This window comes from Papio anubis, chromosome 12, assembly GCF_008728515.1.
Source record: "Papio anubis isolate 15944 chromosome 12, Panubis1.0, whole genome shotgun sequence".
Taxonomy (NCBI): Eukaryota; Metazoa; Chordata; class Mammalia; order Primates; family Cercopithecidae; genus Papio; species Papio anubis.
This window is the reverse complement of record NC_044987.1, coordinates 23,796,074-23,819,560: the sequence shown is the minus strand read 5'-3', so window position 1 is coordinate 23,819,560 and position 23,487 is coordinate 23,796,074. Positions and strand designations below refer to the sequence as shown.

General features: G+C 36.0%; 1 protein-coding gene across 2 annotated transcripts in view; it reads right to left on the bottom strand.

The window, feature by feature from the left end:
* ARHGAP20 (Rho GTPase activating protein 20) overlaps positions 1 to 23,487 on the bottom strand; it is a 123,264-nt gene that overhangs the window by 46,253 nt on the left and 53,524 nt on the right. For both annotated transcript variants that reach the window (XM_009187226.3, XM_003910665.3), the window contains exon 3: positions 2,726 to 2,890. In XM_009187226.3, coding sequence (XP_009185490.2) covers positions 2,726 to 2,890 — 165 coding nt within the window. The remainder of the gene's footprint in view (positions 1 to 2,725; positions 2,891 to 23,487) is intronic.

Below are 23,487 nucleotides of genomic sequence, written 5' to 3'. Positions count from 1 at the left end.
CCCCAAGTACCCATCTGGCTTTAATACTTTACTAATTTAGTATGGAAAAGAATTACCATAAACTCAAAACAATTTTCAGCAAATACTGTCAGCATCCAGTACAAAACAGATCAAATATAATAATTCAGTCAATTGAAGGAAGCATTTAACACCCGCTTTATTGTTGTACTTACTAAAATTCACTGAACAAATATGTAGCAGTTGATTATTTATCCCACTCAAGTTTATTTCTCTAGGCCCAACCTAAGGACTGAAAGCAGTATCTAAAAGAAGCCTGAAGATGAGCTGATGTAGTATGGAACCTAAGGTCCCCTCCTTGTCTCCTATGGCTCATTAAGAGACTTAATTGCTAATTTCAGATTATTTCAACAAATTAATTGATCCAGGGTAACACTCAATCCTTCATCCAAGGGTAAGAAGTGACCTAAAATACATAGGTTTGGAATTACAGGGACTATTTGCTTTTGGTTGTTATTTCATAAAAATTAAGTTATTTCATATTAAGAAGGATCTGTGAATATAACTAAATCTTTGCTGTGGAATGATCATGTAATCAATTTCCTAAAAAATGGTGGTCAAAATTTTTGCAAAGTGGCAGGATTTAATAATAATAATAATAATAATCTCAAATATGTATGTTCCCTCTCAGGGGTTTTGGATTTATGCCAAAAAATAACTTAGATCACTCACACTTTTAAATATTCCCAATGGGTATAAAAAGTACTTAAAATAATCTTTCATAATTTGAACCTCTTAAATAACAGCATTTAAATCAATTGATAGACTTTTTTTCACTTCACAAAAACATTGAAGTGGACACAGTTATCTCAAAAACAGTGTATGGGAAAAAGTGGTATAACCTTATGTGAGAAAGGGACAATCAAAATAAAAAGTCAGCTACAGAAGCAGACGATGAGTACACATTTTGCCAATATATCTAAAAACAGCAATATTCTAGTGGAAAAGAAACTGTCTTTCTATAAAATATTTTTAGCAAAACATAGGTTCCATAAAAACAACTTATATGCTAACAGTATACAGAACAATAAATAACCTCAGGTAAAAAAACAGAGGTCCTCTATTCTAATTATCATTGTAATTGCTAAGGGGGGAAATATCCGAAAAAGGTGAAGGAAAATACATTCTTCCGTAAGAACTGAATGCATGCTATAAGTAAATCGTCTTTAAGATCTTAAGGTTCAGAAAATTGGTTATTATAAAAAATTTATGTTGTCTATTTATCTACCTTCAGGCTGAGCTATATACCTAATGAGTACCATGTGCTAAAAAGTATAGAAAGTGCCAGCCGTTGGAAGTAAGGTCTAGATTCAAACCCCAGCCCTGCCATTTCTTAGTATATAACAAACCTTCCTGAGCCTCAGTGTTCAATATCTGAAACAACTCTTATCATGGAAGATTGTCAGGAAAATTAAACGAAATCTTTGTGATTCTCCTATTATAATACTTAGCATAGAGAACTCATCTAATAATTTTTAAATAAGGGAATAACTGTTTTTTGAAAATAATGACTTGCTCCTCTATTAATAGTTTCCCAACTTAGAACTTCAAATGGACCTAGTGCAAAGATGTGGCTGGAGAAACTTTTTCTTTCTCTTTATTCCTATAATACCATATCCACTCCAAAACTACATCTGTAGGCATTCCTTCTATCTGAATCACATTCCGAAACAGTTCTCATCATTATGCTTGCCTTTAATTTTAAAAAAATGTATAAACAATTCACTAAGTATTCTATACTATCTCTTATAAATGGGTATTTAGTTGGAGCCTTTTACTCATCCATGTGAAGAGGAACTCAAGCCTCTGGCCACAAGCTACTGAGGAACTAAGGCTAACAGCATCCACTTGAGTGAGCTTTGAAGTAGATTCTCCAGCTTCAGGCGAGCTTTGAGATGACTTTAACCCAGGCCAACAAGCTTGAGGGCCCTCATGAAGGCTCGTAAGCCAGAACCATCCAGTGAAACACTCTCAGACTCCTGACTCAGAGAAATGCATGAGACATTTATAGTTTTAAACTGTAATGTTTTTGGGTAATTTGTTAAATAGCAATAGATAATTAATATAGCCTACAAAGGTCCTTATAACCTAACCCTTATCTACTTATCTAATCTTAATTCATCTTACTCTCCTTGGCTTGTTATGCTCCAGTTACACAGGCCTTCTTTTAACTCCTCCAAGGGCCAAGCTTTCCTCAACTACCTTTGTACCTGCTGTGCCCTCTCCCTGGAATGCTCATCCTCCCAATATCTGAATGGCTGATTGCTTTTCATCCTTCACTGAATTTTTCCCCTGACTATACCTACCTAACATATATGCCATCTTTTACTTCACCCAGCACCCTATTTTCTTCATAGTACTAATCACAATTTGTCATTCCCCCTCACCCCATGCATAAGACTGTAAGCTCCCACATTAGAATATAAGCTCCCAAAGAGCAGGGACCATACCCATCACATTCTTCATTGAATTTTCCTACATTTATTCTGGACATGGCACAGAACAGGACCTAAATAAACACTTGTTGAAAAAATGAACAACCTTTTTTTTTTTTTTTTTTTTGCAAAAAAGGGCATAAAATCACTTTAGACATTACCTATAGTAACAGAGGCAAAACCGTCTTACAGTAAGCATTGAGTAGAAAGGGTATCTTTGTTAGTAAAAGTGCAATTTTATAATGATAATCAGGAGTATATAGTATACGTACTTGATTTTGGCCACAACAAACAGATCATTGAATAGAAAAAGATGCCGCTCCTGCCTCTGGAGGCCTCTTTTGAGTTCTGCCCGGCCATCAATCAGCAGAGTCCTACTGGAGCACACAAATGATGACAGAAATGTGCACGTGTCAACACTAGCAGAAGGACTTTCCCTGTAACAGATCAAATGCCACAGATCAGTTAGTCAAATGATCATTTTATAGTTGGTCAAGAACTATAAAACTCTATAATGTTTTTTAATACAATGGTATAGCATCCTAACTGGTCCTGAGTCTATTCTACACACAGTTGTCTTTAATATTTCATTATGAAAATTTTGAAACAAAGAAAAGTTGAAATAGTTTTATAATAAACACATGTATATGTATCTCAATCTAGATTTCACCATTAGTATTTTACTATACTTGCTTTATTAAATACCTATCCAACCATCCATTGAATAATTCATTTTATTTTTGGCATTTCAGTGTAAACGACATACAGGCAGTACATGTCCCCCTGAATGCTTCAGTATACATATCACTAACTAAGAGTTCAATTATTTATTTTGAATTTTTCTTTTGATATAAAATTTACACACAACAAAATGCACAAATCTTAGGTGTATATCCACTGACTTTTGATAAATGTACTCATCTGTGTAATCTAAGCCTCTAACAAGATTTAGAAAATGATCATCACTCCAAATAATTCCCTCTTGCCCCTTCTCAGATATTATATAAAGTAACCAAATATAGTCTCTATGGATTGGCTCCTGAGTTGTTTATTTCTTTACTGCAGGCTGAGACCTGTTAGTTCAAAACCTCATTAGTACCAAACTCAAATTTTTATATATCGAAGTATTTTAAAAATAGCCCAAACAATCAGATTTTTAGCCAGTAACAGCCTGCCTGCTTTGCATACTCCATTGAACTACACCCAGCACCTGCTGGCCATTGATAAAAGAGTGTCTGTGGTTATGAAACCCCCAAGTTGCTCCTGCCCTTTAGAGCTCTCTGACCTAGCCATTCCACACTACTGAGGAATGGACATGTTCTCTCCAGAAATATCTGCTCTGATTCTTTTCTCCCCTGCCCTCCTTCCCTTCTGGATGGTGGCCCCTTGCCATATGCCTCTGGACAGTCTCATACTGTGATGAATTTACTCTCTCATGCAACCCTGTACAATGGTCATATTTTAAATCTTTGGTCAGATCCCAAATACCTCAAACTATACCAGTCAATCCTTACTTGATCACCCCAGAGGTAACAACTATTCTGATTTTTTTTTTTTTCCCATGGAAGACTGCCTGTTTTAGAATTTTATACAAATTGAACCACAGTATCTATTCTTTTGTGTAAGATATTACTTCCTCATGTTTTTGGAATTCATTCATGTTATTACGTTTATCAGTAACTCATTCCTTTATCCCACTTAGGTATTCAATGTATAAATCTACTAGAGTTTATTCTTCTATTGTTGTACACTTGGGCTGTTTCCAGTTTTTAGCTATTAATAATAAAATGGCTATTAAACATTGGTACTAGTCTTTTTGTATCTATGTTTTCATTTCCCTTGGGTAAATACCTCAGGGTGGAATTGTTAGGTCACAGAGTAGGTATATGTTTAATTTTAGAAAAACTACCAGTTTTCCATAACGATGGTACCATTTTACATTCCCAGCAACACTGTAAAATAGTTCCAGTTGCTCCACGACCTTGCTAACACTTGGTGTTGTCAGTCTTTTGAATTTGGCCAGTTTAGTGGATATATATAGCCTTTAATTAAGATTTTTTTTTTCTTCGTTTGAGACAGAGTCTCACTCTGTCACCCAGGCTGGAGTGCAATGGCGTGATCTCGGGTCACTGAAACCTCCACCTCCTGGGTTCAAGCAATTCTCCTGCCTCAGCCTCCCAAGTAGCTGGGATTACAGGCATGCATCACCACGCCCAACTAATTTTTGTATTTTTAGTAGAGATGGGGTTTTGCCATGTTGGCTGTGCTGGTCTTGAACTCCTGACCTCTGGTGATCTGCCTGCCTTAGCCTCCCAAAGTGCGAGGGTTACAGGTTGAGTCACCACACCCAGTCTTTAATTAGGATTTTAATTTGCATTTCTCTGCTAATTTCTTTCACGTTCTTACTGGCCATTTGCATTATCTTCATTGGTGAACTGTCTTCAAGTCTTTTGCTCATTTAAAACAATTTGGGTTATGTGTTATTATATACATATTATCTATTGAGTTGTAGGAACTTTTTTATGTATTGGATCCTAAATTCCAGTCCTTTGTCAGGTTATGTGTTTTGGAAAGTATTTTTTCCTAGTCTATTGCTTGTCTGTAAACTTTCTTAATAATGTTTCTGACAAAAAGTTTTAAATTTTGATAACGTTTATCAAATTTTTTCATATGGTGTTTACTTTCTGTGACCTTTCTAGGAAACTTTCACCTATCCCCCACTCATCAAGATATTCTCCAATGCATTCTATTAAAATATGTATGATTTTTAGTTTTTACATTTAAGTCTATGATCCATCTCAAATTAATTTTGGTTAATAAGGAAAAGGGCCAGGTTCATTTTTTTCTATACAAATACTTTGTTTTCCTGGCACCATTTACACCAAAGACTTGGTGCTTACTCATATGTAAAGTAAGTTAGTTGGACTAGGACTATAGATCTTTAAATTCCCTTCCTCAATGGATTGCTTTGGCACCTTTGTAAAATTACATGACTATAAAGCATAGGTCTATTTCCAGCCTCTCTAGTCTGTTGCACTGATTTATTGATTCTTATGCTATAACCACACTGTCTTATTGTTCTAGGTTTATAGTGAATCATAAAATTACATAGTGTTAAGTCCATCAACTTTTTCTTTTTTGAGACTGTTTTAGATAATCTAGGTCTTTTGCATTTCTATATATTTTTTGACTCACCATTTTTTCACTTTATGATGGTGTGAAACTGATAGGCATTCAGTAGAAACTGTACTTCAGATTTTGAATTTTACTCTTTTCCTGTGCTAGGTTAGGTGTATTAAATGCATTTTCTACTCATGATATTCTCCACTTATGATAGATTTATTCTCACATAACCAATTGTAAGTTGAGGAGCATCTGCACATTTTAGAGATTAACGAAAATGAAGAACAAAGGAGGGAAAGCCTATAGTGGTTGGGAAAGAAGAGATGACCTCAATTTCAAATATACTGAGTCTGAAATTATCAGTGGGCTAGGTGGTATGGCAAAATCAGGTAGGCATGCAGCACTTGGAAGAGATGTCAGAAGCAGAGATGTCATACAAAGACAGGTGCATAAATAACTCTTTGTAATGGCTAGAACTGCCAAGGGAAGGAGCACAAAATAAGAAAAAAGGCAGAAACATATCCCTGAGAAAAGACGTACGTTGCAGAGATGAAGGGAAGAGAACCTATGAACAAAGATGGAGACTGGTGAATGAAGTAGCAGAAAAATAATAAAAAGTAGTGGTGGTCACTAGTGCTGAAATTGACAGAAGGGATAACAAGCTGAGGTCTGAAAAGGTGTCTCGGGGTAAAAAGTCATCAGTTGGTCTTTAAGACCGTTGAGGAAACAGTTCCAGGAGAATGGTGTGGGCAGAACTCAAATGTCTGGAATTTGAGGAGTAAAAGGATGAGAAGTGAGGAATTAAGGGCAAAAACTCTTGTTTTTTTAGCAGCTGAACACAAGAATGTGACTTTAAAGATTCTAAAGTGGGTACAGCTGGTGAGGAAGGAAAGGTGAGAGATAAACAATCATCCCTGAAGGTAGGTATTACTATCCTTCATTTTACAGATTTGGAGCTATTTAGGGTAGCCAAAATATACAGCTGCTAAGGTGATTTACAAGTATGGTTTCACATACTTTAAAAAATTCTATGTAGTCTTTCAAATGGGCAAACACTGCATTGACTCAGCTTCCTCGTCCAGCCATGGTGACTGAGTTCAGTGGTTTAGGATTTAATGACTTGGGTGGAGTGCTAATCCAAGTCTTCTTGCTAAGTAGTGTGATACGGCAAGTTACCTGGTTGGCTTAGTTTCCTATATGTAAAGTAAGTTAGTTGGACTAGGACTAGATGATCTTTAAATTTCATTTATAATTTACATATGGGACTAACTAAACATATATCCAAAAGGTGGAATTAAGATTATTGATGAGAGGGAAATGGATAATGGATATGATTGGCTATGTCTGTGAGAACACTCCAATCCTAAAATATAGTTTATAAATATGTAGCTAAGCATATTTGAGAGTCACTTCAGGGAAACAATCCAAAGTTGAACTAAATTTAACGCCATGCAAAAGTTATAATAATGACAACGAGAACAGTTTTTTTTTTTTTTTTTAAATTAGTCTAATTAAACGAGGAGCTCAAAGAACAAGTATTTGTCAGGGTCTCCAACAACGCATAAGGTGTAAGAGGCCATGACTTGTCAGCTCAATTATCAGGTCCATGTGGCAGCTATAAAAAAGGAGAATTATGGCTTATCTATGTTTCTTGGGTTTGAATAGTATGGGTCACAGTGTCTGATCTCCCCTGGGTATACTAAAAGTATGAGGCCCATACACTATCCTAATAGCTCTGAATTAATCCCCAGTGGTCAGCCATCCCTTTCTCTATTACATTCTCATTGTGTGGACTCCTGATCAGCATCACCATCATCAACCAGCAACATGTTTTAAAAATGCAAATTCTCAGGCCTTCCTCAGGTTTATGGAATCAGAAACTCTGGAGGGCTGGTTCAGCATCCTGCAGTTTAACAGGCCAGTCAGGTGATTCTAACGCACATTGAAATTTGATTCTGACGCACATGAGATCAACTCTCTATCATGAGTCTACAACGCATTCTAGCTCTAACATTGTAAAATTCTACAATGGTGTATTCCAAGTAAGTATAAGTAGTTTATAGTTCTACTTCAGCTAAGTTGAACTTTTGAGAGTTACTCCATCATTTCCTATGATTTCTCAGCTATAGCTACCCCTTCCAGGAAGTGAAGTCTACTATGCTCACTAATTGCTAATTAACCACATATTACGTATAACTTAAATACATACAGGTGAATGACAAGGCAAGTAAATAAATCAAAGTCCTGTGAAAGAAAAGGGAAAAGGAGTTTCTATGCTTGATATTATAGGTTGGAATTAAGCAGAGAACAAAGAAAAGGCCTACATTCACCATCACAGAAAAAAAAAAAGTCCTTTCTCAAGTTCTTTTGGGGGAGTGGAAGAAGGTATAATGGAATCTTTTAGTACATGTGATTTTCAAATGTATAGAAAACAAAAATAAAGCCTTCACTTGTTGAAACCGAGCAAGCACAAGGCTACTAAGCAATGAATGGATGAAAGAATGGCTAAAATAATATTCTGCTGAGCTTTAATTTTTTAATTGCATAACAAGAAAACTTTGCAAGAGGAAAAATCATCTTCTGCATTTTGGTTTAGGTATCCAACAAATAACTGCTTCTTGATTATAAGAAGAAGCCATCAGATTGCAGTATGGCTTAAACTAGGGACCTTCAAACTATTACTCAAAGGGTCTGATGACAGTTTAAGTTTTGTAGGCCATACCCTCTCTGTCAAAACTATTCAACTCTGCCCTTGTATTGCAAAATCAATCATATACATAAATGAACAGGTGTGGCTGTGTTCTAATAAAACTTTATTTACAAAAATAGGCAACCTGTCTGGGTTATGGTTTGTGGATCCCTGGTTTAAACAATACTTCCAAAACATTTAAATGTTTATAAATAAAGGCTAATCTGAAGTAATTGGAAAATTATTATTATTATTTTGGGTGGGGTTGGCCTAGGCCAAAGATTAATTAGGTTATTTTAAAAAATAGTTTAAATTTTAAAGCAATCCCAAAGGATTTTCATACACAGTAACTCATTTTCCTCCTCATGATATTGCTTTCAAATAAGTGGACTGGTGCTGGTGTCAGGGAGAATTCACAATAAAATTAAACGATTTTCTTTTTCTGTGTGCATCTATCAGGCTGTCATTTTAAAAACCTATATGTAAGTGTGGCGAGAGATGCCTGAAGACTTTAGTAAACTAAGTATTGGTTAAAAAATTCATGCTGTACACTAGAATAAAAGTAAACGTCTCAGCACTCACATAATTTGAAAGGAAAAAATTTTCATGGAAGGAAACAAAAACACAACTTCTGTGTTTTTTTAATACAATATTAAAGTCTCCTACTTAAAAACGTATTTCTCAATTTTACGACTCTGAAGTGTTTATTTTTATTCTGAGTGAAGTGTAGATGTGTTTATTTTATTCTTTTAGAGTTGGAAATGGGGAAAGGGTAAGACTAGAAACTTCTATTTAGCCTTTTAATATAGCCTAATTAGGACTTACGAGTTATAATTAATAGAGCTCTAAAATAATCTAACAAATACAAGCAGAGTCTAGGAATTCACCTGTTGCCTGCTTTTTATGTATTAACATTCCGTTTTCAAATGGGTTTGTGAAATCATTTCTGAAAAGCAAAAACAAGTTTTAGAAACTTGATTATTTTTCACTAAAACTAGAAAACAGCTTTCACAAAACCTGGCCACAGTAACATACCAGTATTTAAAACTAAAGTTCATTCTAAAAATGAGTCCACTTTCAGCTAAAGTTTCAGAGGCAGTGTTGCTTAATCATAAATTATAAAGAAAATAAAATTCAGAATACTTGGAAATGCCAATGTTTATTAGGAATCAATTAGAGATTATGATAAAAAGTACTAGATAGGATCTGGATAACTTTAAAGCCTGGTAAAATAACTAGCACATGGTCACTGATCGATAATTGTTGAATAACTAAATAAAATTTACCTTCCAAAAGTTTACCCATTTCTCAACGCCCATTCCAAATGTCAACTCTTTCATGACTTTTTATCAACTGAATCCTTGCTTGGCATCTCTTATATGACATCTAGCACCTATATTCTGCTTTATATATCGTAAATATTCTCATTCAACATTTATTGTGCATGCAATTACCATATAATAAATTATTTGTAATAGTGATAAGTGTTTTCTTCTCTGGGTACCTGCCATGTGCCAGGCATAGGAGCTAGATTGGGTCCTTGGCCTCCAGGAGTTATCAATCTGATAGATAAGTCAGACAAGTAACATGATGATAAACAAGGAATGTAAGTGCAATAAAAGAAATGCAGAGTGCAGGAGTACAAAAAAGCAAAAACAGGAGACCCTATCTCAGACTGCATTGGCTAGGAAAATTCCTTGGAGGAACCAAAGTTTAAAGGATAAACAGAGAGATCAATGAAGGCTGAAGGGCACTTTAAGAAGGAAGAGTGTGTCAAATATGCACCTTGTGCTTCAGTAACTGGAAAATTCAGAACGGCAGGGGTTATAAAGGCTTGAGAAAGATTAGCAGCAGATGAGAAAGTGGTACAGTCATCAGTGTTTCTCCTATCATGTAAGGGGCTTAGATTTTATCTGGAAGTGCTAAAGGATTTTGAGCAGGACATTGCATTTTGTAATACAGGTTGAGCATCCCTAATCCGAAAATCCAAAATCCAAAATGCTCCAGAATCCTAAAATTTTTGAGCACCACTATGACACCACAAGTACAAATTCCACACTTGGCCTCAAGTATACAAATTTTGTTTCATGAACAAAATTAAGAAAATTGCATTCAGGCTATGTATATAAAGTATATGAAATACAAATTAATTATGTATTTATATTTGGGTCCCATCCCCTAGATATCTCATTATCTACATGCCAATATTCAAAAATTAAAAAAACTAAAATTCAAAAATAAAAAAAAACACTGAAATTCAAAATACTTCTGGTCCCTAGCATTTTGTAACAGGGATACTCAACCTGTACATTGAAGAATACACAGGAAGGCAACTTAGAGGGAGTGAGACCATTAGGAAGTTACGGCAGTAATCTTAGGTAAGAGATGTTGCACACCCAAGTTGGCAGTGAGAAAGGGATAGGAAAGACAACAGAAAACATAAAAGATAGAGATTGTTAAAATTAATACATTGATTTACTGGGGGTGGGGTGAGCTGGAGATGAAATTGACCAAGAAGAAGAACATAACCTTACTGTCCAGACTTTATTTCCTTATTTTTAATTTTTCATCAAACAAATAACTGAGCATCTATATGTACTGTCTAGACACTGCTATATTAATATATAGAGTAAACAAGTTTGATTTTTTTTCTCTACTCTTGTGGAACTAGTTTAGCTGCTTGACTCAGTTTCTAGCAGAGGTTGGAAACCACAGCCCACACTCATATTTTATTTGACACCCTCACAACAAGAGTTTTAAAAAACATTTGATTTTGAATGCCCAGTTAGCCACATTCCCTCTCTGTTACTTTACTCTGTCTATTGAACCTCCGAGTTCTCTGAAAGCATTAGTCTATGGTTCTTACACTAGTGTGCTTTTTCTTTTTTAAACAAAAACAAAAAACTAGTATAAAAAACACACGTAAAATATTGCAATTGTGAACATTTAAAAATGCATAATTCAGTGGCATTTAGCACATTGACAGTGTTGTAAAACCATTATCACTATTTAGTTCCTGAATATTTTCATTACCCCTAAAGAAAAACCATATAGGTTTTTCTATAAGCAGTCTATAAGCTTTAAGCTTATAGTCTATAAGCAGTCTGTGAGCTTTTCTATAAGCAGTCATTCCCCATTCCCCCTAGTCCCTGGCAACTACTAACATCTTTCTGTCTCTACGGAGTTGCCTATTTCGAGTATTTCACATCATGCAATATCTATCATTTCATTTATGGTTTCTTCCCATAAGTATAATGTATTCAAGATCTGTTCATGTTGTAGCATGTATTAGCACTTCATTCCTTTTTGTTGCTGAATAATATTCCGTTGAATGGCTATAGCACATTTGTTTATCCATTCATTAACTGATGGACATTTGGGTTGTTTCCACCACTTAGCTATTATTGTGAATAGTGCTAAGAATTCATGTACATATTGTTTTTGAATATCTGTTTCCAATTCTTTTGAGTACATACCCAGGAGTGGAACTGCTAGATCATACGGTAATTCTACGTTTAACTTACTGAGGAACTGCCAAACGGTTTCCCACCACGGTTACACCAGTTTACATTTCCACCAGCAATGCATAAGGATCCTAATGTTTAACTTTAGACTCTCCCTCTTTTGCTTCCCACATAAATTCACTTGTTATGTTTTGAGAATATTCTAATTAAAAATAAAATTTCTTGACTCTGGATCTGCATAACCTATAGTTTATAATAAACTCCTAACTGGATTATCTAATTTTTCCCTCTCTCTTTTCTCCAATCCATATTACTCGCCTCTCTCAAATTAATCTTCTCAATGCATAGTACCAATGATCATAGCATAGACACTGTCTAAAGGGTAAGCTCAGCTCATTAGCTTATCAAGTTCCAGCATCTGTTTTACCCTACCTGGTTCTGACATGTAGGTTAGAACTTCCTATATCACCTGTGTAACAGGTAACTCTGCAGAGTGTTAGGGCATAAATCAGTCCAGATATCATTTGGAACAAAAAGACTACTGAAATGAAGCTACAAAAACCACTCTCAACATCAAAACTCTATCTTATTCAACAATGAAATCCTATTACTTATTTATGACTATATTGGACACCTAGAACTAAAAGTATATTATATGGAAATCTAATCTATGGCAATTATCTGTCTTAATGAGATCAAACATGAGAAAGTACTCTTACATTCTATTATCTTGATAAAATCACATTGAAATTACCAAAAAAACCCACATAGTGATGATAACAATGTGATTGTATGTAATATATACTATAACTTCAATGATTAAATAATAAATCATGTAGTTCATAGTCTGAATTATGACTTGTATTATGAGAACAGAGCCTAGTGATAATAGTAATACCAGCATCAAAATGAATGAAGACAGGATAAGGGCTTGGTAAGATAGGTGGACAAATGGCTAGATAAACAGAGTGAGCAAGGGCTTAAAAGCAAGAAATATATAAAGGAGCACTTTTAAATTATCAAGATGCTGATGGAAGCATATGTGATACAATGAGATCAATATATTAACAATGATACTAATATTTAAAGACCAAGGAAAACATAAACATTAAGTAAGTGAAGACAGAACAGAAAGATGGAAGGAGAGAGTGAAGGTCAGAGAAGGACACTAATACACAGAGTTACACTAATAGAGTGAGATCCATACACAAAGTTATTATTTCCAAAGAAGAGAGTAACTATGAAATTTCCTCCTAACCTTGACACAGAAGTTGTTTAACAACATCTATTAGGAATTCACTTAGTACAAGGCACTTGACAGAACATTATCAAGAAAGAAAGGAACAAGATTTTATGAGCATTGTCTCTAAAGACTTTAAAAGGAAACAATTTATATATGAACTATATATATTGATGCAAGACCACTAATCAAGAAAAAGCAGAGTATTTGAACTTCAAAGAGCCTAGTGAAAATGGCAACCCTTTAAGAATAGTTCTGCTGCATTATGTTTTCTTCGCCCCCACCCTCAGAGGCTGTAGTGAGCTATTACAACGCCACCACACTTCAACCTGGGCAACGGAGCAAGACCCTATCTCAAAACAAAAAGCGAAACAAAACAAAACAAAAACAACACAAAACCTTCATTATGAAAGAATGAGAAGAATGAGTAGAAACAGATCCCAACTAAGCATTGGAGAAACCTCCAAACCAATTTAGTCATCTTTGTGTGTGGCCTGCTGACTTAAAAATACTACCTCTCTTCATTATCTACTAAGTAAAATTTGTTTGGGTACTCATTTTGAATTCAAGCTACTCAAAGAAATTTATATGTGTAATGATTACACTGTATGTGGTTCCGTTAGTTTGTTTATGGATTCAACAATGAACGAGGTCACCAATATGCTTACTGGGAACTCCAACAGTTTGAGTTTTCTTGAGATAATAATTACATAATGGTACACTTAAAGGAACGAAAGAATTAAACCTGATTAAAAATAATTCTATATATAATTTCTGGATCTCCTAAAGTTAAAAAAATCACTGATTTTGCATCCTGAAACTTCACTGAAATTGTTGACCAGTTCTAAGAGCCTTTTGGTGAGTCTTTAGGGTTTTCTAGGTAGAGAATCATATCGTCGGTGAAGAGAGAGAGTTTGATGTCTTTTTATATTTGGATGCCTTTTATTTCTTTCTCTTGCCTGATTGCTCTGGCTAGCACATCCAGTACTATGTGGAATAAAAGTGGGGAGAAGGGGCATTCTTGTCTTGTTCCGGTTCTCAGAGAATGGATCCAGCTTTTGTGTATTCAGTATGATGTTTGCTGTGAGTTTGTTATAGACAACTCTTATTATTTGAAGTATATTCCTTTGATACCTAGCTTGTTGAGGATTCTTATCAGGAAGGGATGTTGGATTTTGTTGAAAGTTTTTCCTGTGTTAACTGAGATAGTCACATGGTTTCTGTTTTTAATTGTTTATGTGGTGAATCATGTTTATTGATTTGTGTATGCTGAACCAACCTTGCATCCCAGGAATAAAGTCTACTTGATTGTGGTGAATTAACTTTTTGATTTGCTGTTGGATTTGGTTTGGTAGTATTTTGCTGAGAATTTTGTGTCTATGTTCCTCAGGGATATTGGCCTGCAGTTTTCTTTATTCATTGTTGCTTTACCAAATTTTGGTATCAAGATAACGCTGGCTTTGTAGAACAAGTTAGGGAGTCCCTCTTCCTCGACTTTTTAGAATAGTTTCAGTAGAACTGGTACAAGCTCTTCTTTCTATGTCCGGTAGAATTCGGCTGTGAATCCATCTGGTCCAGGGCTTTTTTTGGTTGGTAGGCTTTCCATTACTGCTTCAATTTCAGAACTCACTGGTCTGTTCAGGGTTTCAATTTCTTCCTGGTTCAATCTTGAGAGGCTGTGTATTTCCAGGAATTTATCCATCTCTTCTAGATTTTTTAATATGTGTGTACAGAGGTGTAACAGTCTCAGGATCTTTTGTATTTCTGTGAGATTGGTTGTAACATCACCTTTGTCATTTCTGACTGCACTTATTTGGATCTTCTTTTTCTTTGTTATTCTACCTAGCAGTCTCTCAATCTTGTTTATTCTTTCAAAAAATTAACTTCTGGTTTCACTGGTCTTTTGTATAGATTTTTATGTCTCGATTTCATTCATTTCTGATCTGACTTTGTTTTCTTCTGTTAGCTTTGGGGTTGCTTTGTTCTTGTTTTTCTAGTTCCTCTAGATGTGACGTTAGATTGTTAATTTGAGCTCTTCCTTCTTGATGTGGGTGTTTAGTATGATAATCTTTCCTCTTAACACTGCTTCAGCTGCATTCTGAAGACTCTGGTACGCTGTGCCTCTGTTTTCATTGATTTCAAATACTTTTTTTGATTTCTGCCTTAATTTTATTGTTTAACCAAAAGTCATTCAGGAGCAACTTGTTTAATTTCAACGTAATTATGTGGTTTTGAGAAATCTTCTTGATATTGATTTCTATTTTTATTGCATTGTGGTCTAAGAGTATGCTTTGCATGATTTTTTTTAGTTGATTCAGATTTGCTTTATAGTGAACATGTGGTCAATCTTAGATAATGTTCCATGTGCAGATGGGAAGAATCTTCTGTGGTTGCTGGGTGGAGTATTCTGTGGGTGTCTATTAGGTCTAATGGGTCAAGTATCAAGTTTAAATTTGGAATTTCTTAGTTTTGTGCCTCGATGATCTAACACTGTCAGTGGGGCACTGAAGTCTCCCACTATTATTGTGTGGCTATCTAAGTCTTTTCATAGGTCTAAAAGAACTTTTATGAATCTAGGTGCTCTAATGTTGGGTGTGTGTAGACTTAAAATAGTTAAGTTTTCTTAGTGAATTGAACCCTTTATCATTATAGCATTTTTATACAACAATAATGACCAAGCTGAGAGATAAATCAAGAATGCCATTCATTTACAACAGCCTCAAACAGAACACAATACCTAAGAATACAGTTAACCAAGGAGGTGAGAGATCTCTACAAGGAGAACTACACTGCTGAAAGATATCTAAGATGACACAAATAAATGGAAAAGCATTCCATGCTCATGAATTGGAAGAATTAATATCATTAAAATGACCACGCTGCCCAAAGCAATCTACAGATTCAATGCAATTCCTACTAAACTGTCAATACCAATTTTCACAAAATTAGAAAAAAACTATTCCAAAATTCAAATGAGACAAGAAAAGGCCCCAAATAGTCAAAGCAATCCTAAGTAATAAGAACAAAGCTGGAGGCATCACATTACCTGACTTCAAACTATACTACAAGGTCACAATAACCAAAACAGCATGGTACTGGTACAAAAACAGATACAGAGACCAATGGAGCAGAATAGAGAGCTCAGAAATAAAGCTACACACCTACAACCTTCTGATCTTTGACACAGTCAATTAAAAAAAACAGGGGGTAAAGATGCCCTATTCAACAAATGGTGCTGGGATAGCTGGCTATCCATACGTAGAAGAATAAAACTGGACCCGTATCTATCTCCCTATAACTCAAGATGTATGAAATACTTAAATGTAGGACTATAAAAATCCTAGAAGAAAACCTAGGAAATACCCTTCTCAATATCAGCCTTGGCAAGAAATTTATGTTTAAGACCTCAAAAGTAATTACAGTAAAAACAAAAACTGACAAGTGGGACCTAATTAACTAAACAGCTTCTGCATGGCAAGAGAAATGATCAAAGGAGTAAACAGACAATCTAAAGGGTGAAAGAAAATATTCACAAACTATGCATCTGACAGAGGTTTAATATCCAGAATCTATAAGAAACAAATCAACAAGCAAAATCAAAATCAAATAACCCCATTAAAAATTTTGTGAGCAAAGGACATGAACAGATACCTCCCTCTCTCTCTCTCTTTTTTTTTTTTTTTTTGAGGCACAGTCTTGCTCTATCACCCAGGCTGGAGTGAAGTGGTGCGATCATGACTCACTGCAACCTCTGCCTCATGGGTTCAAGTGATTCTCATGCCTTAGCCTCCTGAGTAGCTGGGATTATAGGCGTGAGCCACCATGCCTGGCTAATTTTTGTATTTTTAGTAGAGACGGGGTTTCACCACGTTGGCCAGGCTGATCTTGAACTCCTGGCATCAAGTCATCTGCCCGCCTCGGCCTCCCAAAGTGCTGGGATTACAGGCATAAACCACTGGGCCCAGCTGAACACACACTTCTCAAAAGAAGACATACAAGTGGCCCACAGACATATTTTTTTAAATGCTTATCATCACTACTTGTCAGACATGCAAATCAAAACCACAGTGAGACACTATCTGACAACACCAGTCAGAATGGCTTCTGTTAAAAAGTCAAAAAGCAACAGATATTGGTGAGGCTGCCGAGAAAAGGGAACACTTATACACTGTTGGTGGAAATGTCAACTAATTCAGCTACTGTGGAGAGCAGTTTGGAGATTTCTCAAAGAACTAAGAGTTGAACTATCATTCAACTCAGCAATCACATTACTGGGCATACACCTAAAGGAAAAGAAATCATTCTACCGAAAAGACACATGTACCTGTATGTTCACTGCAGCACTATTCACAATAGCAAAGACAGAATCAGCCCAGGTGCTCATCAATAGTGGAAAAAGAAAATGTGGTACATATTCACTATAGAACACTATGCAGCCATAAAAAATGAAATTATGTCCTTTGCAGCAGTATGGATGCAGCCAGAGGCCATTATCCTAAGCGAACTAACACAGAAACTGAAAACCAAATACTCCACATTCTTACTTACAAGTGGGAGCTAAACACTTTGTACACATGGACATAATTATGGGAACGATGGACACTGGGGACTATTAGAAGGGGGAGAGAGGTAGCTGGCCAAGGGCTGAGAAACTGCCTATTGGGTACTATGGTCACTACCTGGGTGATGGATTCGTTCATACTCCAAACCTCGGCATCATACCATATACCTTTTTAACAAACCTGCACATGTACCTCCTGATTTAAAAATAAAAGTTGAAAAAAAAATCACCTAATAACTCCTATTTAGGAAATTTATAAATATTGTATTATACATACACATTACAAAGTCCTCAAGGCAGTATACTCTAGGCAGCAACTTACCTACTACCTTCTGCTCACTTATGCCAAAATGTCAATATTCAGGTTGATACACAAATGAGCTGATGCAATTAACTGATTCATAACTAAAAGAGCTGGCTTTGAAAGGAAACTTTTAAGTACTATCCTGCCAAATATTAACACCTACATTTCTTGATCTTTCTCCTCTCTAAGCACATAAACTATATGAAATCTTTTTTTTTTTTTGAGACGGAGTCTCGCTCTGTAGCCCAGGCTGGAGTGCAGTGGCCGGTTCTCAGCTCACTGCAAGCTCCGCCTTCCGGGTTTACGCCATTCTCCTGCCTCAGCCTCCCGAGTAGCTGGGACTACAAGCGCCCGCCACCACGCCCGGCTAGTTTTTTGTATTTTTTAGTAGAGACGGGGTTTCACTGTGTTCGCCAGGATGGTCTCGATCTCCTGACCTCGTGATCCGCCCATCTCGGCCTCCCAAAGTGCTGGGATTACAGGCTTGAGCCACCGCGCCCGGCCTATATGAAATCTTTAAAAAAAAATCTCTGTGTCCCTGGTATATGAGCAGTATCTGACTCATAATGGGTGTTATAATTATTTGTTGACTAATATACGTATAGGCTACAATGTGCTACTTAGCACTTAATTATACATCTTTCATGTTTTCTACTTATATCTATATGCCATGTTTTCTCAACTGGATGGTAAGGTCCTAGTGGGCACTTTAATTACAGTATGTATCAAGGTAGGATGCAAATCTTATTTCTGAACCCCTGTTCCTAGAACTGTGCCTAGTACAGAGGATTCAAATGTTGCAGAATGAATAGCTAAACAAAACAGCATCCTTAGTTTCTTCTTTAACTACGAAAGTAGAGAAATCCTAAAGCCACTTTGATCTGAATCTGTGGTGCTACAAATAATATTTTTTAATTGGAGTAGAGTGGGGATGGGAAAGGGAGGTTTTTCTTTCTTTTGGCTGGTAATCACCACAGTTCCAGTAACACAATGGAGTAACTAACTCTCTTGAGTGGCGGCAGACTTATCTGCTTATCTGCTCCCATTCTCTACCTTTATGACTGTAGTCTCACCTCTACATCCACACCACTCTATTTCTGGAATTATTTTCCACTAGTGCTTCTAAATAAAAACAAAACAAAGGAAGAGGGGAGAATTCAGGAAAGATGAATGCTTCATGCAATTTAGTTCACAGCAGCAGGGATTTTTTTTCAAGTGATGAAAGCATTCTAAAAAGTGAGAAAAAGTTAAAAGCTATTTGAAATAACTTTAGCCAACTGTCTCTCTTGCCCATGCTAACAGACTCTAATTCAGACTTGCCCCTCTCAAAGACCTAGGTTGTGCACACATGTGCTAAGATGCCCAATGTAGTTTTGGAATTCTAAGTCCTGATGCGAGGACAAATCTTTCAATTTTGCTACTTACAAACTACAAAGCCTGGCCACATGGCACTTACTCTAAAACTGATTATATAATTGGAAGTAAAACACTACTCAGCAAATGCAAAAGAACTGAAATCATAAGTTTGTCAGACCACAGCACAATCAAATTAGAACTCAAGATTAAGAAACTCACTCAAAATCACACAACTACATGGAAATTGAACAACCTGCTCCTGAATGATTCCTGGGTAAACAATGAAATTGAGGCAGAATCAAGGAGTTATTTGAAACTAATGAGATTAAAGAGACAATGTATCAGAACTTCTGGGATGCAGCTAAAGCAGTGTTAAGAGGGAAATTTATAGCACTAAATGCCCACATTGAAAAGCTAGAAAGATATCCTAACATCACAACTAAAAGAACTAGAGAACCAAGAGCAAATAAACCCCAAAGTTAGCAAAAACAAGAAATAACTAAGATCAGAGTGGAACTGAAGAAGGTAGATACACGAAAAACCCTTCAAAACAACAACAAATCCAGGAGCTACTTTTTTTAAATTAATGAAATATTACTAGACTGCTAGCTAGACTAATACAGAAGAAAAGACAGAAGAATCGAATAGATACAGTAAAAAAAAGATAAATGGGATATCACCACTGACCCCACGGAAATATAAACAACCATCAAAGAAAATGATAAACACCTCTATGCAAATAAACTAGAAAATCTAGAAGAAATGGATAAGTTCCTGGACATATACACCCTCCCAAGACTGAACTAGGAAGAAGCTGAATCCCTGAATGGACCAATAACGAGTTCTGTAATTGAGGCAGTAATAAACAGCCTACCAACCAAACCAAACCAAACCAAACAAAACAAAACCAAAAACCCCAGGAGTAGACAGATTTATAGCTAAATTCTACCAGAAGTACAAAGAGGAGCTGGTACCATTTCTTCTCGACCTATTCCAAACAGCTGAAAAGGAGGAACTCCTTCGTAACTCATTTTATGAGATCAGCATCATCCTGAAACCTGGCAGAGATACAACGAAAAAAGAAATCTTCAGGCCAATATCCCTGATGAACATCGATGCAAAAATCCTCAATAAAATGCTGGCAAATTGAATCTAGCAGCACATCAAAAAGCTTATACACCACGATCATGTCAGCTTCACCCCTGGAATGCAAGGCTGATCCAACAAATGCAAATTGATAAACGTAATTCATCACATAAACAGAACTAAAGACAAAAACTACAAGATTATCTCAATATATGTAGAAAAGGGCCTCAATAAAAATACTTAATTGTTAAAAACTCTCAATAAATTAGATATCGAACAAACATACCTCAAAATAATGAGAGTCATTTGTGACAAACCCACAGCCAGTATTATACTGAGTGGGCAAAAGCTGGAAGCATTCCTTTGGAAAACCAGCACATGACAATGATATGCTGTCTCTCCATTCCTATTCAACATAGTATTGGAAGTTCTGGCCAGGGCAATCAGGCAAGAGAAAGAAATAAAGGGTATTCAGATAGGAAGAAAGGAAGTAAAACTGTCTCTGTTTACAGATGACATGATCCTATGTCCAAAAACCTCCTTCGTCTCATCCCAAAAGCTTCTTAGGCTGATACGCAACTTCAGCAAAGTCTCAGGATATAAAACAAATGTGCAAAAATTACAAGCATTCCTATAAACCAACATCAGACAAGCAGAGAGCCAAATCAAGAATGAACTTCCACTCACAATTGCTACAAAGAGATTAGAAAATACCTAAGAATTCAGCTAACAAGGGAAGTGAAGGACCTCTTCAAGAGGAACTACAATCCACTGCTCAAGGAAATCAGAGAGAACACAAACAAATGGAAAAACATTCCATGCTCATGGATAGGAAGAATCAATATCGTGAAAATGACCATATTGTTTCAAACTATACTACAAGACTACAGTAACCAAAACAGTATGGTACTGGCACAAAAACAGGCACATAGATCAATGGAACAGAATAGAAAATTTGGAAATAAGACTACTCATCTATAACCATCTGATCTTTGACAAACGTGACAAAAACAAGCAATGGGAAAAGGATTCCCTGCTTGATAAATGGTGCTGGGAGAACTGGCTAGCCATATATGCAGAAGATTGAAACTGGACCCCTTCCTTACGTCTTACACAAAAATTAATTCAAGATGGATTAAAGTCTTAAATGTAAAACCCAAAACTATAAAAATCCTAGAAGAAAATCTAGGCAATACCATTCAAGACACAGGCATGGACAAAGATTTCATGATGAAAATGTCAAAAGCAATTGCAACAAAAGCAAAAATTGACAAATGGGATCTAATTAAAGAGCTTCTGCACAGCCAAAGAAACCATCATCAGAGCGAAGAGACAACCTACAGAATGGGAGAAAATTTTTGCAATCTATCCATCTGACAAAGGTCTAATATCCAGAATCTACAAGGAACTTAAAACAAATTTACAAGAAAATAAAACAACCCCATTAAAAAGTGAGCAAAGGACATAAACAGACACTTCTCAAAATAAGACATTTATGTGGCCAACAAACATGAAAACAAGCTCAACATGCGTGATCATTAGAGAAATGCAAATCAAAACTACAATGAGATGCCATCTCATGCCAGTCAGAATGGCGATTATTAAAAAGCCAAGAAACAATAGATGCTGGCGAGATTGCAGAGAAACAGGAATGCTTTTACATTGTTGGTGGGAATGTAAACTAGTTCAACCATCATGGAAGACAGTGTGGCAATTCCTCAAAGACCTAGAACCATAAATACTATCTGATCCAGCTATCCCATTACTGGGTATATACCCAAAGGAATATAAATCATTCTGTTATAAAGATACATGCACACATATGTTTACTGCAGCACAATAGCAAAGACATGGAATCAACCCAAATGCCTCTCAATGGTAGACTGGGTAAAGAAAATGTGGTACATATACACCATGGAATACTAGGCAGCCATAAGAAGGAACAAGATCGTGTCCTTTGCACGGACATGGATGGAGTTGGATGCAAACTAACACAGGAACAGAAAATCAAACACTGCATGTTCTCACTTAAAAGTGGGAGCTGAACAATAAGAACACATGGACACAGGGAAGGGAACAACATACACTGGGGCCTGTCGGGGTGGTGGGGAAGGAGAGCATCAGGAAAAATATCTGATGCATGCTGGGCTTAATACTCAGAAGAAGGGTTGATAGGTGCAGCAAATCACCGTGGCACACATTTACCTATGTAACAAACCTGCACATCCTGCACATCCTGCACATGTACTCTGGAACTTAAAGTAAAATAAAAAACAAAGCCTGGCACATACTCACAAATACTGGCTGAACTGAAGTCCAAACTGAACTGAAGGAAATCAAGAAACATTAAAGTACTTACCTATTGGACACCAGTTATGGGGAGCCATCATATTAAAATCATCATATTAAAAGTCATTCTCAAAAACATTTTCCTTATGTTCAAATTATCAAGAGATTAATCACAATGATCATAAATTAGTGCTAAATAACAAATGTCTTAATTTCTATTTTACTTAAAGCCTTTAAAATTTTAGTAATAATGAAATACTTTTAAGTAATTGCTGATGCATGTTAAAGTGTGAAAACCATGTATTAGAAGCCAGACAAAATAAAATTGATAGCTTAACTAAAACCAAACCACATTTTAAGTCATTTTTCACATAGTTAAAATGGCATTATTCCCCTAACAAAGCAGAAAGCATGTATTGCATCTGTGTTGGTAGAACAAGCAAACACACATGTGGTCTGATTTATTTCCAGACTGTGAGAAGTTTAGTGCAATGCTATAAGGTCCTTCCTCTGAACATTCAGCATAAGTGCTAAAGCAAAATTCCCCAGCATAAAGGCCTACCTGGAAAGAGAGGTTAGAGGGAAAGTGCTCAACCAATTCTATCATTCCCAATATAATTATATTGTAAATAAATTCCACATGTTTCTCAATCTAGGGGTTGGGAGAAGATTTGAGAATAAATCTTTAAGCAGAATACAATTAGATTCCAGTAGAAGTTTCATTCTCATTCTTTAGAAAAAGCTTCTCCACTGACTCCAACTCTGGATATCTACATGGTGAGAGTTAGTATTCCACAACAACAGATTCAAATTAACTACATTTGAGCTATCCGAGACTATATTCTTCTTTATTTAGCACCAGGAAGCTAAGTAGTCAGCTTTCTGAAAGAGAAGAAAATAAAAAGGGGATTGGGAGAAAGCC